Here is a 14,268-nt window from a genome sequence, read left to right as displayed (position 1 = left end):
TATTAGCTACAGTCACAACCAGTTAAGACGAGTAAATTAGAGTTTGCCATCATCGCTCTGTTCGAATTTTTATATTTTTTATTTTGATTCACATTTTTATATTTTAGTGTTAAGTTTTGTTATCCTTTGGTCTGTAAACTGATATAATTGCTTATAATTTGAAAGAAAAATAGAAAACAAATCTTAAAACTAAAATCGAAATTGTAGTCCGGCTAGGGCAGACCCGATAGAAGAGGATTCATTGATAGATAATTACTGGGGCACGCAGCGTAGCCCGAAGCTGCCTGCATTATACCTACGAATGCTGCGTGCCCCAGTAATTATCTAGTATAATTATTGTTCTTATCAAAATCCAATTGTTTTCTTTCTAGCTTGTTTATCATAGAAACAAAGCCAATAATGAATGAACTAAATATGTCTGATTTTCCTCTATGCATTCGTTGGGATAATGCAGACTGAAAACAATGGATTTTGATAAGATCAGTAATTATTCGTGGCTTAGTGACGTCCTAGAGTTTTGAACATTAATAAAATAGCATATTGTAAAATTTAAAATATAATTCCTTAAAGAATGCTATAGGATAGAAGGCTTAAGAGTAATCTCTTGTGGAAAGCTATCATTAGCTATGCTGACAGTCTAGGTAAAAGCCATCTTCTCCTCCATTCAAGTCATGCCAGATCTGCTACTACTCAGATTGCTTCAGAAGGTGGTCTGAGATCGGTCTCCGAGCGAGCTCGGAGTTCTCGAAGATTTTCAACCTTATTGATGGCAAGCAACCATCTTTTTTTACAGATGCTTAATCTATTCGTGGCTGTCATCATGGATAATTTCGAGTATCTCACACGTGACGAATCTATTCTTGGTCCTCATCACCTGGACGAATTTGTGCGCGTTTGGTCTGAATACGATCCTGGAGCAACGTAAGTTTTCAAACTCGAGAAAAGATTTCGTATCAACTAGCTTGTTCTCAAGCGCTTGTTGCGTAATCAAGTGTAAAAGCAGTATACAAGTGAGACTAAACAAGACATTTAGTATTCTTGATTGTTGAGTAATTCTTCAATTTATCATTAATATTGGAAGCTCAGTTTAGATAAATGTGAAGATAATATTTAAAAAAATAAGAATCGCCTTTGTTGATTTTTTAATATTTGAAGACAAGATGGAGTCCCTCTCCCTGTACCTCTTAAACTACTTAAATTCAACAAAGGCAATTTTTTTAAATTTTATTTTTACCTTCAGCTTTTATCGAATCTGGGCTTCCCGGAGATTAATTCTGCAAAATTATACGCTATTTAATTATTAACATGATTACACTTTCGTTTTAGAGGGAGAATAAAGCACACACAGGTTTATTTCTTAATGTGCGACATGTCGCCACCTGTTGGTTTTGGTAAAAAATGTCCAAAGTTCATAGCATACAAGGTAAATAATTTTTTCCCCTTCTTTCTTATCCTATTCTTTTCTTCTTTTTTGGGGGAAGGTTTGCTGTTATCATTAAAGAGAGTTCATGAATTAGATATGTAGAGAGTAACGTGATCTCTCGCGCTGTAGGTTGCTGTAATTGTGAAGATAATTCCGTACCATGACAGCATGTGTCAGGCGTCGCGATATACATTGCATATTTTTCATATAACACCTACTTTGCATATTCATGGTTTGCAAGATGATGACGTCATTTTACTACCACTGCCAAAATGATTCGCGAATTTTCTTTTTTTCAATATTTGTTTTTCCTTATGAGAGTAGTAAGACAATTAGTACTAATTAATTGATCAAAAGGAAGTGTGAAAGGGAGTCTGGTAGTGGTAGTAGATGACGACATAATGCAAGTGACCTATTCAATAGAAAGTTCAAATTTCGAGCTGTGAATTCAATAAATCGTCCCTGTCTCTCTCCTGTTTGAGTAGAGTTGTTTGTTAGTTCCAATTCAATCATGCAACAAGGGCCATGTTATTGTAGCCATTATCTCATAACTGTTTATCAACCTTTATTGAGATTATTTAATGATTTTTTATTGATTTCAACTTGTTCGTTCTAGCGTCTGATCAAGATGAACATGCCAATCATGGGGGACAACACGGTTCTCTTCACATCCACTCTGTTTGCTCTTATTCGTACTTCCCTTGGTATATTTAGTCACGGTGACCCTGCGTACGCTGACAGTGAGCTGAGAAGAACTATTAAGAAAATATGGCCTAAAACACCAAAAAAAACACTAGACAAAATGATACCACTGCAATCAGGTAAAGCATCTATATTACGATTAAAAATATTATATGTCGTTTAAGATCTATACAATTCGTTAACGTCAGCAGAGACTAGAGAGGTAAAGAGGCCTGGACAGGAGAGAGGGGGTGCTTAAACCTCCATACCCTTTTACTAATATCTACCTAAAGTCTTATTCCCCACTTCCAGCCCTAATCATTGAACTATACACACACACAAACACAACACACACACACACATGTTTGAGGGTACTCTACCATATGCCAATCCGTTGATATCGATGCATCATCATTGATATTATCAATAAAATGTACCCTCAAATAACGCGTATGCATTTTTTTCAGTCTTAAGTTCACAGCAGATGACAATAGGAAAGATTTATTGTGCCAAATTAATATATGAAAATTATAAACACCTAAAAAAGAAGCGACTCGAGCAACGAAAGAAGAAGGTACAGTATTAATTAATGCATGGTTTGAGCGAAAGATCGAAGTTTGAAATGTCTCAGACATCCCGGCAAAACGGGAAACTCACACGAATTCAGCGTGCAGGGATTTGAGACCCAGCAATCTTGTTGCCGCTTCTTAGGGTCGAGTACCCCACAAATTTAAAATGTGGTCCCGAATATATTTAATTTATTATTAGCATTAGTGAGATTTACTAGGAAATACTCCACTCGTATTTTTTATACCAACTACATCCAGGACCTCAGTATTTCCCATATCCTCACACGTGGAGATATCGATTTTTCCCTCTCACTTTAACGTGCTAAAAAGAAAATTACACGTTGGCTTGAAGATATCAAATTTACCTTCTCGAGTTGAGAAATATTTCTCTCGTTCGTTGCACTTACTTGTAAAATACTGATCTTTTCCACTCGAAGATAAACTTATAGATCTTTAAGCCAACGTGTAATATCCTCTTTATCATGTTTCTACCATATATTTCTTTACTTTTTTTTAACGTAATTCCGAATCGTTTGTTTAGTACGCCATTACAAAAATTAATTAAATATGTATATATTCTGTCTTTAGCCAAGAAGACCTTCTCTATTCAGGCGAATGTTAGGCGTTCTAAGGAGTGGAACATCGAATTCGGAAGAAGACGATGATAATGAACTGAGGCCACCACCAGGGTTATTGACTCACAGAAGAAGATCAAAGACAATGGATTCTATACCGACATTGTAAGTGATGGCTTGCATACTTCGTGTAGTACGTCGTGCTACTGCCTTGGTACTCTTGAGTGTCGAAAAAAATGGTGACGTCATCATTGCATTCAAGGCTCGCAACATCAATTGCATGTAACATTGCGCGCAATGATGCACCGTGTGTCCGCAGCTTAAGATGTTTATTGATGTTCTTTTGGCTGTTCTACTGTCTAATACTGCATTGTAAAATGCTGCTTATCTCAGTATTGAAAGTGTCAGTGTTCATTTCTTCCAGCTCTAAAGAAAAGCTAGAAACTATCCAACCAAAGCGAAGAATGTATCGTTCATTAAAGTTCTTTCGTAAACCTTTTGGAAGAACTGACAGCAACAGTGAGGACAATGAACGGAAGATAAGGAAGTCGGTTCGATTTAAGGTAATATTATCGCTTTCAAGTGGAACATTTTAGCATAATATAGGGTATAATAAAGGATTGATTGATATGTTAAATCGATGGATAATCATAACCAAAACTAGTACTCAAGTGAATAGCAGGTGGTCCAAGATTGACAAAGGTGAAAAAGCCTTTTTATCGAACCCTCAAACATCCTCTTATCTATGTCAGGGCATGAAAAGATATAACTAGCTAAAAACTAGTGTGAGCTGCGTCGGTGTTTCTAATGAAACAGTAGTGATGAAAAGTTAAATTATACACCGTGAAAAGATGAAAAAACTTACTGACGTTTCGGACGCTAGTCCTTCGTCGGAGTAAAAGAGAGAGAAGTGGTAGAAAGGAGTGTATATATGATAGAATAAGACAAAAGAAACCAATGAGAGCAAGGTAGGCAAGGAAACAATAACAAACAATCAAAAGACAAAAGAAAAGGTTGGTTTCTTTTGTCTTATTCTATCATATATACACTCCTTTCTACCACTTCTCTCTCTTTTACTCCGACGAGGGACTAGCGTCCGAAACGTCAGTAAGTTTTTTCATCTTTTCACGGTGTATAATTTACCTTTAATTTAACTCACATGTTTGAGGTTTTAGAGAGATCAAACAAACTTGCTATAACGCACATGTTAACCGCCACCCGGTTAGCTCAGTTGGTAAGAGCGTCTGTTGTGCGGGAGGTCGTGGTTCAAGCCTTGGCAGGACCAACACTCAGGATCTTAAAATAACTGAGGAGAAGGTGTTGCCTTTGTAATAATATCTGCAAATGGTTAGACCTTCAAGTCTTCTCGGATAAGGACTTTAAATCGTAGGCCCTGTCTCCCAACTGCTCTTAACCTGAAGCAAAATGGGGGACATAAAAGAATCTGTTGAATTATTCGTATAAGAGTAGGGTGTTATCTCCCGGTTCTACAGCCTATCCCTGTCTGGAGGCATAACACTAATGTACTAACACATCATTCATGATTGTAAGCTGCACGGCTGCTTATAGCGCCTTAATATGCAGCCCGTAGAATCCTCTACTGGTCGTAAATGTAAAACGCATTCAGCCGGACGAGAACCTCCACTGTTAGTCTAGGAAATCGATCCATCTATAGACCATACTAGAGGTAAACTGAATGTAGAGTGCTATACAACTACACCATCCTTGATTCTTTAAAATTAGCTCCATGGCCATGGCAAACTCTTTTGGTTATTATTTCCCCCGATCGATTATGCAATAGTTTTATACTAAAAAAATGTATTGAAGAAAAAAACAAACAATTCTATTCGTTTTCTATCACGCTATTCAGGATGCACCAATGGATCTGACAGACATCAATCCTACCATCATTAGTACAGATAACGAAGATGATGAACCAAAAGAAACCACTCGTAGGAAGCGCAAGCCGGTAAAATACAGCTACAAAAACCCTGTGGTAAGTTCTGATAATCTTACAGATGATATTTTTTCTGGCTGCAACACAGCGGCAAACCTCAGGGTAACGAGATGACAATGTCTAAAGCTTTTATGAAGTTTTTTGTCTGAAAATTATTGATTCGATACATGTTTTTGCAGTCGTAGTGTAAATGTTGTCATTTTTACAAACTTAGTGTAAAATGTTGTCATTTTTTAACGAAATGTTTGACTAGTAGTTTTTGAATTGGCCATTGTTGACGTTTGCAAATCCTGAAGCTGTTTTGGAAAGTCAATAAGACACAAGAACAACCGTGGTTTAAAAGTGTGCGCAGAAGTCAAGAAGAAACAGACTTTAGTTTTGAAACGTTATCGCGCATGCTACCACATCTTATTGAACTCTTAAAAACGAAAACTGGGCGCCTTAAAAATCTTATTTCAAAAAAATTAAATAAAACAAAGTCTAAAAAAAAAAAAAAAATCCTACAAAGCTTGAAAAGTCACCCTGTTCACACGAATTAGAGGGTGCTATAGCACATGCCCAAACCGTTCACAATTTGCAGGCATGTCAACTGATTATAGCTTAGGGGTAATATGTAAGTCGATGAAAGATAACGGTTGACTTGTGAAAAGATGTGCCTAAAATAGGGCCCGGGACGAAAAGATTTTCTGGAGAATTTCAATGAGAAGATACAAAAACTATGTCTAGACCATACTGCCAGATTCCGCTAGCTAATTTGCATGTTTCAGCATGTGATAGTAAAGCTGTAAAGTCAAAACTACTAACTATAAACTTTTTGTAACATTCTAATAATCGAATGACTTACTTTCATAAAACGGCATGCATCGTATCACATATGCATCAAATGTTGATATCTCTTCCGTTTCCTAGCTCACTTTTTGTTTGGTTTTTCTTTACAATCCTTCTCGTGCGTTTAAGCATGTATTCCAACAACAATTTTAGAGTCCATAGACTTTTTCACGATATGCGAAAGGAGGGGGCATTTGAATTCACAACTAAGTTCACCCAAAGAATGATGATACAGCAGAACACTTATTGGCACAACAAAAAGAAATTAAGAAAAAGGTCAAGTGGGATCGGAACATGGTTTCTAAAAATAATATTTACCTTTTGTGTTACCCCCTCCCCCCATTTTTTCTAAATCTGGGAAAGGCTGTTTCATAGCCACTACCAGTCTTGGTGATATCATTTATCAAAAACACCTGCAAGGATCTCTAGCTTCGCCTTAATGTTTTCCCATTTCAGATCACGTGTCATTCTCTCAAAATTGAGATTTTTTTTGAGTTGTGTCTTTTCATGCACGCGACGGTTAAACTTAAAAACCAAACTCTAGACAATGACTAGTTATCTGAAATCAGATGGAAAACATTTCGCCCAAGCTAAAATGTTCAATTACATTATTGAGTATTGTGATATTCCATTACATGTTATCAGACTAGTACTGTTATTTTCTATCCAAAGCATCATCAGTTCCCTTGTTCATTGCTAATAATTACATCATATATAATAACAACTGACCTTGCTACGTGACCCTTATTGCAATCATTGATAATAATAATCTATAACGAGAATCATTAATCATTTTGTTTGCAAGATTTTTTATACTCATCCACAGAACTTTATCATGATTAACTTTACACGCTAATTTATTTGAGAGCGATTTTGTCTAATTTTTTATTTGCCTTTCTAAATCTTTAGAGGAAAACTTGTAAAGATGTGTTGGTGCTTTGAATTGTGGAACTGAATTTGTAACGCACAATAGGCCTTTTGCAATAGATTGACACGTTATTGTTGCTGGACGAACTTTGGACTTCCTTTATTTAAAGTTTTTTTGCTGCATTACTAATGTCGTATCCAAAACCTCTTTAAAAATACTTTTTTCCCCTTTCTACTTTCGATTTCAAGATACGAATGAGTTTAAAGTTTGTTTGCCATCCAGCAGAGCCTTCCCCAAAGGACCTTTGGCTGAATTGATTCGTTAGCAAAGTCATATATCAGCACGTGACTGCTGACTGTTGCAAAAGGTTTATTACGAAGCCCACAAATTAAGTTCCACAATCCTTTACTCAACGAGGTCTTTACCAGGCTTCCTTTGAACTTCGGGGAGGCGAATTCGATTTATTATTTTGTTTCGCTTGTAGCAAAGGGTATCACATGCCTATACCATAGAATAGTTCGAGGATACATCTTAATTAAATAACAGCGTAACATGAACTAAAATAATGAGCTAACCTTAAGACATACCTAAGTTTAGTTTGAGCAAGGACTGATGGTACCTCCCGGAAGTCTCAAGTGTTGTCCTCACGTTTAGAAGTCCTCTTTAGGCTTTCTCTCGAACATATCTTCCCTTAGGCAAAGAAGAATCGAAGAAAACGATTTTCAAGAGAATTCCATTCTGCGTTTTAAAAGGGACAGCATTGGGGCTAACAATCGAGGTATAAGTCACTGCTAGACTAATGCAATCTATGCTAGCCCAACACAATGCTTCTAATCTTAACGCAGAATTTTCACTGGCAAGAAACCTGTGGTACTGTGACTCTGAAATGGTTAAGTAGCGCTTTGTCTTTAAATCAGTTAAACAGCAAAGAGAAACTGTATTCTATATCCATATAGGATGATCATTAAACTAGAAGCCATTTCAGGATGGCAGTGCGGCAACAAGTTTCGCGAAATCTGCTCGATGTCTAGTTATGATATTTCATTTTTGTGTTTCTTAATTTCTTTTTGATCTTTTTAAGGAATGGAATGGCTTTTGCTTTTTATTTTGGTACTAGTTTATTTATATTTTTCCTTTGTTTTAGTTTGTTTTCCTTCCATTTCCTATTACACTTAATTTCTTATTTTCTGTTTCGTATACGTATTTATTTAATTTGCAATTATGTACTCACCTAAACCCGATTTTCATTTTTTGGGGGGGAGAAGGGAGGAGGCAGGATAAATGTATTTGCCCTATGCGTTTTATGCTTTTTTACGTTTGTTTTTATATTTTATATTTTTTCTTTGTCCTGTTTTCATGGAAAACTGTGACCCTATAGCTAGGAAAGCAATGTTTGGTTTCTTTTCCCAGAGCACTCCAAGCAATAGGGTCACACTATCTTCATAAAAAAAGGACCTTAAACATTACAATTGACATGTTTTGAACACTTTTATTAAATTCTGCCAAAACAAATGTGAATTTATTCACCGAATCTAACTACAACTTTAAGGAGGTACATAAACCCATTTTATAGTCATGTCAGTCCTTCCAAGTAAGTGGTCGCATTGTGACGTAACAATTATAATTATTACTGTGCATGATCTACATTAAAGGGCAGACATTTTGACGAGTATAAGTGTGCACTCAGTAAGAATGACAGGGCTGTATGGTCAAAAGAGTGGGTTTGCTTAATGTTAACAGTTTAATTGACGCATTAAACAACGCACTCAATACAATGTTTTTAGCAATGCGACCCCTACTTTACAGGGCCTAGCTGTTCAAAGTCTGGTTAGAATTACTCCGTGTACGACTACTGTGACAGCCGGTCTCGGTTTTAGAATTAACTTTGAACAACTAAATGGCTAGTTTTGAGGGTTTTCCATATGGACTCCGTGCAATACTGGTGGCAATAGACCAAATGCAAACTCGCACCGATGTGAGGCTTAAGTTGTGAACAAAGGGATCTGGCGTGATTCAAAACAATCTGGCGGGATTCAAAAGTCACGAATCATACCAGATCCCTTTGTTCAGAACTTAAGCCTCACATCGGTGATAGATTTGCATTTGGTCTATAGACCTTTTGAGCTTGGGTGAAGAGGACGATCCAGGGCTATCCCAAGTGCCTTTGCGTGCCTATTATTGTTTCTTTGGTTTTAACCGGTTTTCTTGCATCGTTTTTGAAATGATGCTTCTACTATTGATAATAAGAATACTTAGGTATTGTTTTAGGATTTGATGAAAATATGTTCGACTAAATAGGCAAATAAAAGTAGCCAGTTGTAAGATATGTACTGAACCTGAAAATTTTCCAAAGTTCTCCAGTATTTTCACGAGTATCTCTAGCTTTCTCGAATAATTTAGAAAACAGATCACGCTAAAAGGTATGACTTAATTAAGTACAATTGTTTGTTGTTGTTTTTTTCAAATTTCGAAAATATTAAGTTTAGCTGTTTAAATAAGAAAAATATATATATATGTCGCCCGCAATGCATGATGGAATAACCCTGGATCGTCCTCTAGCTTGGGCGCCATATTTTTTTTCCATTTCAGACCACGTGTCATTCCCAAACGTATAATTTCTTTGTTTAACGGCTGTACATGAAAAGGCTTATGAACATGGATAAAACTCAAACAAAGAATCTTATCTCTAGGGAATGACACGTCTGCCATGGGTAGACATTATGCCCAAGCTAAAAAGGTCTGTTCTCAATATAATTTTGTTCTAGTATTGAGAATTGCAAATATTTTTTCAAACGTTTACAACAAAGTCTTATTCAATATTATTTAATTACACAAAATGAGATCCAACCTAGTAAGAGTAGTATCATTAATTTACTTTTAATGTCTGCCACCATCTCATATTTTTTTAGGCAATCGAGGATGCCCGTAATGAGACGAACAGTTCAACAGATTCGCAGTCTCGGTCGTCCTCAGACGTTCACTCACCACCAATTGTGCGGATACATAGATCATCACCGCTGACGCTCGATCCAGGAAACCTCGAAGAACATCGAACCAAGATCCGCAACCATCTTCGACTCGACCCCTTCCCAGATGTCATTAAATCTGCTGAGAGCAGCCCTCGTCATTCTCTTGCTGCATCGAGTGATTTTTATGCTCGTTCGAGGCCGGAAGATCCCAAAGAACAAAGATCTAAGGAGATCATCAATCAGATCAATGAAGAGATTTCACAAGCTGTTCGTAGTGGACGTAGTGCGTATTGTATATTTGGAATGTTCGATGATGACGAGGAAACCTGGTGCTAGTATAAAAGGGGTTATGGTACCTAAGTATCTTTTCAACACCCACAGGGGATTTCCTCCACAGTTCCCGAGGCATGATGTATCAATCACCAGGGATACCAGTATAACTCAGCAAGCACAATGTGCTCGTTGGTTCCTTTTGCCCTATTTTAGACTTTCTCAGAGCCATCTTAGGGCATTTATACTACACGTACGAGAACCAGGAACATTAAGTAAATACGATAAAGCGTGACCTTAAAATTGGAATGTTTTTGCTTCTACGGTCTTTCACCACTCTCCATCGATCTTGAGATAAGGGTACGGAGACAAAATGTGTTATTATATGTATCACCATGAATGTCATCGAGGGAACCACCTTATCAACACAGTCCATACTGGGGCCGAAATCTTGTCATTCATTTCGAGATATTTTGAAGAAAACCGTGATACGTAAGTGGAATTCCCTCCACGTATGACACAGGCTTCCGAGACTAAGTAAGTTTAAGCTTGAATACACTTTAACATTCAGCTGGCCATACCTATGGGGGCATGAAAAATGGTAGAAATGCAGGAAAAGGAAAAAGGAGAGGACACAATTGCACAACTGAAAATAGCATATATGGTGGACTGGGCTTCCTCTAGTGTGTTGCAAGATGTTTAAAGCAGAAAGGCACGTCAACTGTGCAAAGTGGAAAAGAAAACGAAAGCACTTGATAGAAGGCGATGTTGCAGCAACTTGCCGTGGAGACATGACATTATCAAAAAAATGAACAATTGAAATTTTACCAGCTCAATAAGAGAGGATAAGTGTTTGCTCTTTATTGAATGCTAGCAAAGGAGCAAACTTTATAATAAGGAGCAGGCGTAACTCAATTGCTTAGTGTGCGGCCTTCAGAGCTAGAGGTCCATAGTTCGATCCTCAGGAACTGCATGTCTGTTTTGACTTCTCTGTTCTGTGTAGCTTTAATTAGCTTTAAATACCCGTAAAAAGGAGCACTGATAGTAACAGGGGGTAGAGGGCCCACCTTCGAGCGCATTAAACATGAGCCCTTGGCTACTTTTTCGGCAGTGCCGGATTATATCTCAAGTTTAGATCCTTTGTCTTCTGGAATCGTGAAGTCTGTGCTGATGAGTGCAGAGGATTTTTCAGGAAATAGCTAAAATTTGAAAATTTTTGAAAACTAACTTAGGCTCTAAAAGTTGGGATTTTCTTGTCATTTTTGTAAAGCTATATAGAGTTCACGCAATATAACCAATGAAATTGTTTGAAATAATATAATTAGAGTTGGTAGGAAATTGTATATGTATATATATTTTTTTGGAATTCAGTCAGTAAGACGCCTTTCTTTAAAAAAGATAAATTTAAGAAATAAAAAAAGAATTTTAACTTTATTTTTTGCATAAAAAAAACCAAGGAGAAATGGGCTTTCAATCACACAGGGAACCCGGCTATATTTGTTTTCTTCTTTTAGAAAAGTAATTTGCTCTTTGTGGGTTTCCTGTGTTGTGATCGGTTTCCATTTGCATAAGCTGTAATCAGATCTGCGCTGTGATCAGATCGGCGCTGTAAACTGATAGCCGATTAAATTCAAATCAATAACCGTTGGTAACGCACTCTCTAGTAAACACTCTTCTTTTGACTGCTTACTAGAAAGTGCGTTACACACCACAGGCAACCCATAGTAAGAAACAAAACATCAACGGTGATCAGAGCGCGCAGATCTGATTACATCTTATGTAATAGGAAACCGATCCCAACACAGGAAACCCACAAAGAGCAAAGTTACTTTTCTAAAAGAAGCAAAAAAATATAGCCGGGTTCCCTGTGTCAATCACAAGTTTTTATGAATTTAAACTGATTATACAATATTACAGGCTTATCATTCGATTTGAATAAGATCCCTGGCGAGCAAAATCAATCATGGTTGTTGGGCATAGATATGAACTGGGCATGGGGTTGAAAAGGTGGCAGCTGATACGAAAGGGAAAAGCAGAACGTTTACATTTTCGATTGCCGCTCAAATTATTCGTTAGTTTTTTGTTTTTGTTTTTTTTAGCATTTAATTAAAGCAATATTTTGAAGATAATAATAAAATTAAGAAACTAATAAATGAATATTGTTGTTTTGTACAGTACCAGCCAAAAACGACAAAACTCAAATATGGCTATTTTCCAAAGCTGTCGTTAGCTACTGATTTATGATTTTTTTTCCCCCCCATGAGGGCAGGGACACCACAACAGCATAGCCAATTACAGTGGGCACTGTTTAGCACGGGCACTGAAGATGGTCGTCACCAGCGTCTTCAATGGATCTTTTACGTAAGCCTTATACAGGGTTATATAGTGAAGACAGACGGGGCCTAAGTCCTTGTCCGAGAAGACTTGAAGGTCTAACCACTATCTACTGTTATCGTGATCAGATTTCATTGCTTTGGCTCCATCTTTACCAATAACTATTCGTAAGACGGGACAGTGAGGGATGCAAGACAGGCGGAGGAGTTATTATTTATATCCGAGATGGTTTGGTATTTGTTGTGCGAAATAATCTTTAATGAGTTATCATGTATGCTCCCATTTCGAGTTCGCCTTTGCTCAGTCTTGGCCTCGAGTGTGTATAAATAAGTTCTTTTCTTACCGTAAGAGCGTCGGTCTGTTGTGCGGAAGATCGTGGTTCAAGCCTCGGCCGAACCAACACGTACTCAGGGTCTTAAAATAACTGAGGAGAAGGTGCTGCCTTTGTAATTATTTGTGCAAATGATTAGACCTTCAAGTCTTCTCGGACAAGGACTTAAAACCGTAGGCCCCGTCTGCCTTCACTATATAACCCTGTATAAGGCGGACATAAGAGATCCACTGAAGACGCTGGTGACAACCATCTTCAGTGCCCGTGCTAAAAAAACTCGAGTGCCACAAGTTAATCAGTTAACAAAATTACTGTTACGTGTCGCCCTCTTTAAATAAAGTCTTCAATTAATCAATCAATTAATCAAGGTCTTTTAGTAAGGAATGCACGTTCTCCAGAACAATACGAGTATTTTAAAATGCCACGGGTTTTGGTTTTCAATGTTGACTATTCACACAGAATTACTGGATGCCATAAAAAATCTGACAAAAGTTGAATAACTTCATTTGCTCTTCGGGTATGTGTCAAGTCATAACCATTCCCACTAGTTAATGTTATGATATTAATGATGATGATGGTATTGATGACAATGATGATGATGATGATAATGATGATGATAATGAGGCCGATGATAATGTGACAATGATAATGTTAATGATAATGATGATAACGATAACCCATAACGATAATGATGATAATGATAATGATGATAATGATGATGATAGTGATGATGATGATAATGATAATGATGATAATAATGATAATGATGATAATGATGATAATAATGATAATGATGATAATGATGATGATAATGATGATGATTCTGCCGCCAGGCGAGCAGCAATACCATTCTTTACAGTTGGGATCCCTGTGTGCAGTATCCCATAATGAAATCTCGATTTGCTCGATTTTGAGTCTGTCCCGATGATTTTCGGAGTATGCGGTATATATGTTCAGTGGAGGTCATCATTAATTTATGCGTAAAACGTTAACAAGACCTCGTGGTTTGGTATACATACGTCGTCGAGATCAACAAAGTGCGAGTAAAGCTGAAATATATCTTTCCCACTGTAGTAATGTCTAATCTAAAAATGTTTATTGCTGGAAGCATTCGTCAAGGTCACGAAGGATTTGGTGACAGTTCATGGGGAAGACAATGTTTGCCCGGAACCATACCTAACCCCCACTGATAAATCCTTTTCTCTCCAGGCACCAAGTACAAATGCTGTTCGTGAGTTATTGATTAACGTTAATGAGAGGAAAGCGATGGGATTAGATAAAATTCCTTGTAAACTTCTAAAAATAGCAGCAGATATTGTTGCCCCTCGCTTACCAAAATATTTGAGCAGTTTATTCTTACAGGTGTATTTCAGTTAGAGTGGAAACTGGCACGTGTAACACCTGTGTTTAAAAAAGGGAAAAAATCGGACCTCAATAATTATCGCCCAATATCGGTTATACCT

At 37.1% G+C, this 14,268-nt stretch overlaps 1 protein-coding gene across 1 annotated transcript in view; it reads left to right on the top strand.

Moving 5' to 3' along the window:
• LOC116298203 (voltage-dependent L-type calcium channel subunit alpha-1D) overlaps nucleotides 1-12,297 on the top strand; it is a 46,356-nt gene extending 34,059 nt beyond the window's left edge. The window contains exons 36-43 of the mRNA XM_089025385.1: nucleotides 794-921; nucleotides 1,327-1,423; nucleotides 2,040-2,244; nucleotides 2,572-2,678; nucleotides 3,262-3,413; nucleotides 3,673-3,811; nucleotides 5,119-5,244; nucleotides 9,811-12,297. Coding sequence (XP_088881511.1) covers nucleotides 794-921; nucleotides 1,327-1,423; nucleotides 2,040-2,244; nucleotides 2,572-2,678; nucleotides 3,262-3,413; nucleotides 3,673-3,811; nucleotides 5,119-5,244; nucleotides 9,811-10,206 — 1,350 coding nt within the window. The 3' untranslated portion in view covers nucleotides 10,207-12,297. The remainder of the gene's footprint in view (nucleotides 1-793; nucleotides 922-1,326; nucleotides 1,424-2,039; nucleotides 2,245-2,571; nucleotides 2,679-3,261; nucleotides 3,414-3,672; nucleotides 3,812-5,118; nucleotides 5,245-9,810) is intronic.
• Nucleotides 12,298-14,268: the final 1,971 nt, after the last annotated feature.

The sequence above is a fragment of the Actinia tenebrosa genome, unplaced genomic scaffold, assembly GCF_029948245.1.
Source record: "Actinia tenebrosa isolate PJP-AT-01 unplaced genomic scaffold, QUT_ActTen_1.0 utg165__unscaffolded, whole genome shotgun sequence".
In the NCBI taxonomy this organism is placed as follows: domain Eukaryota; kingdom Metazoa; phylum Cnidaria; class Anthozoa; order Actiniaria; family Actiniidae; genus Actinia; species Actinia tenebrosa.
Note: the sequence above shows the minus strand (reverse complement) of the source record. Positions and strands in the feature narration are given on the sequence as shown.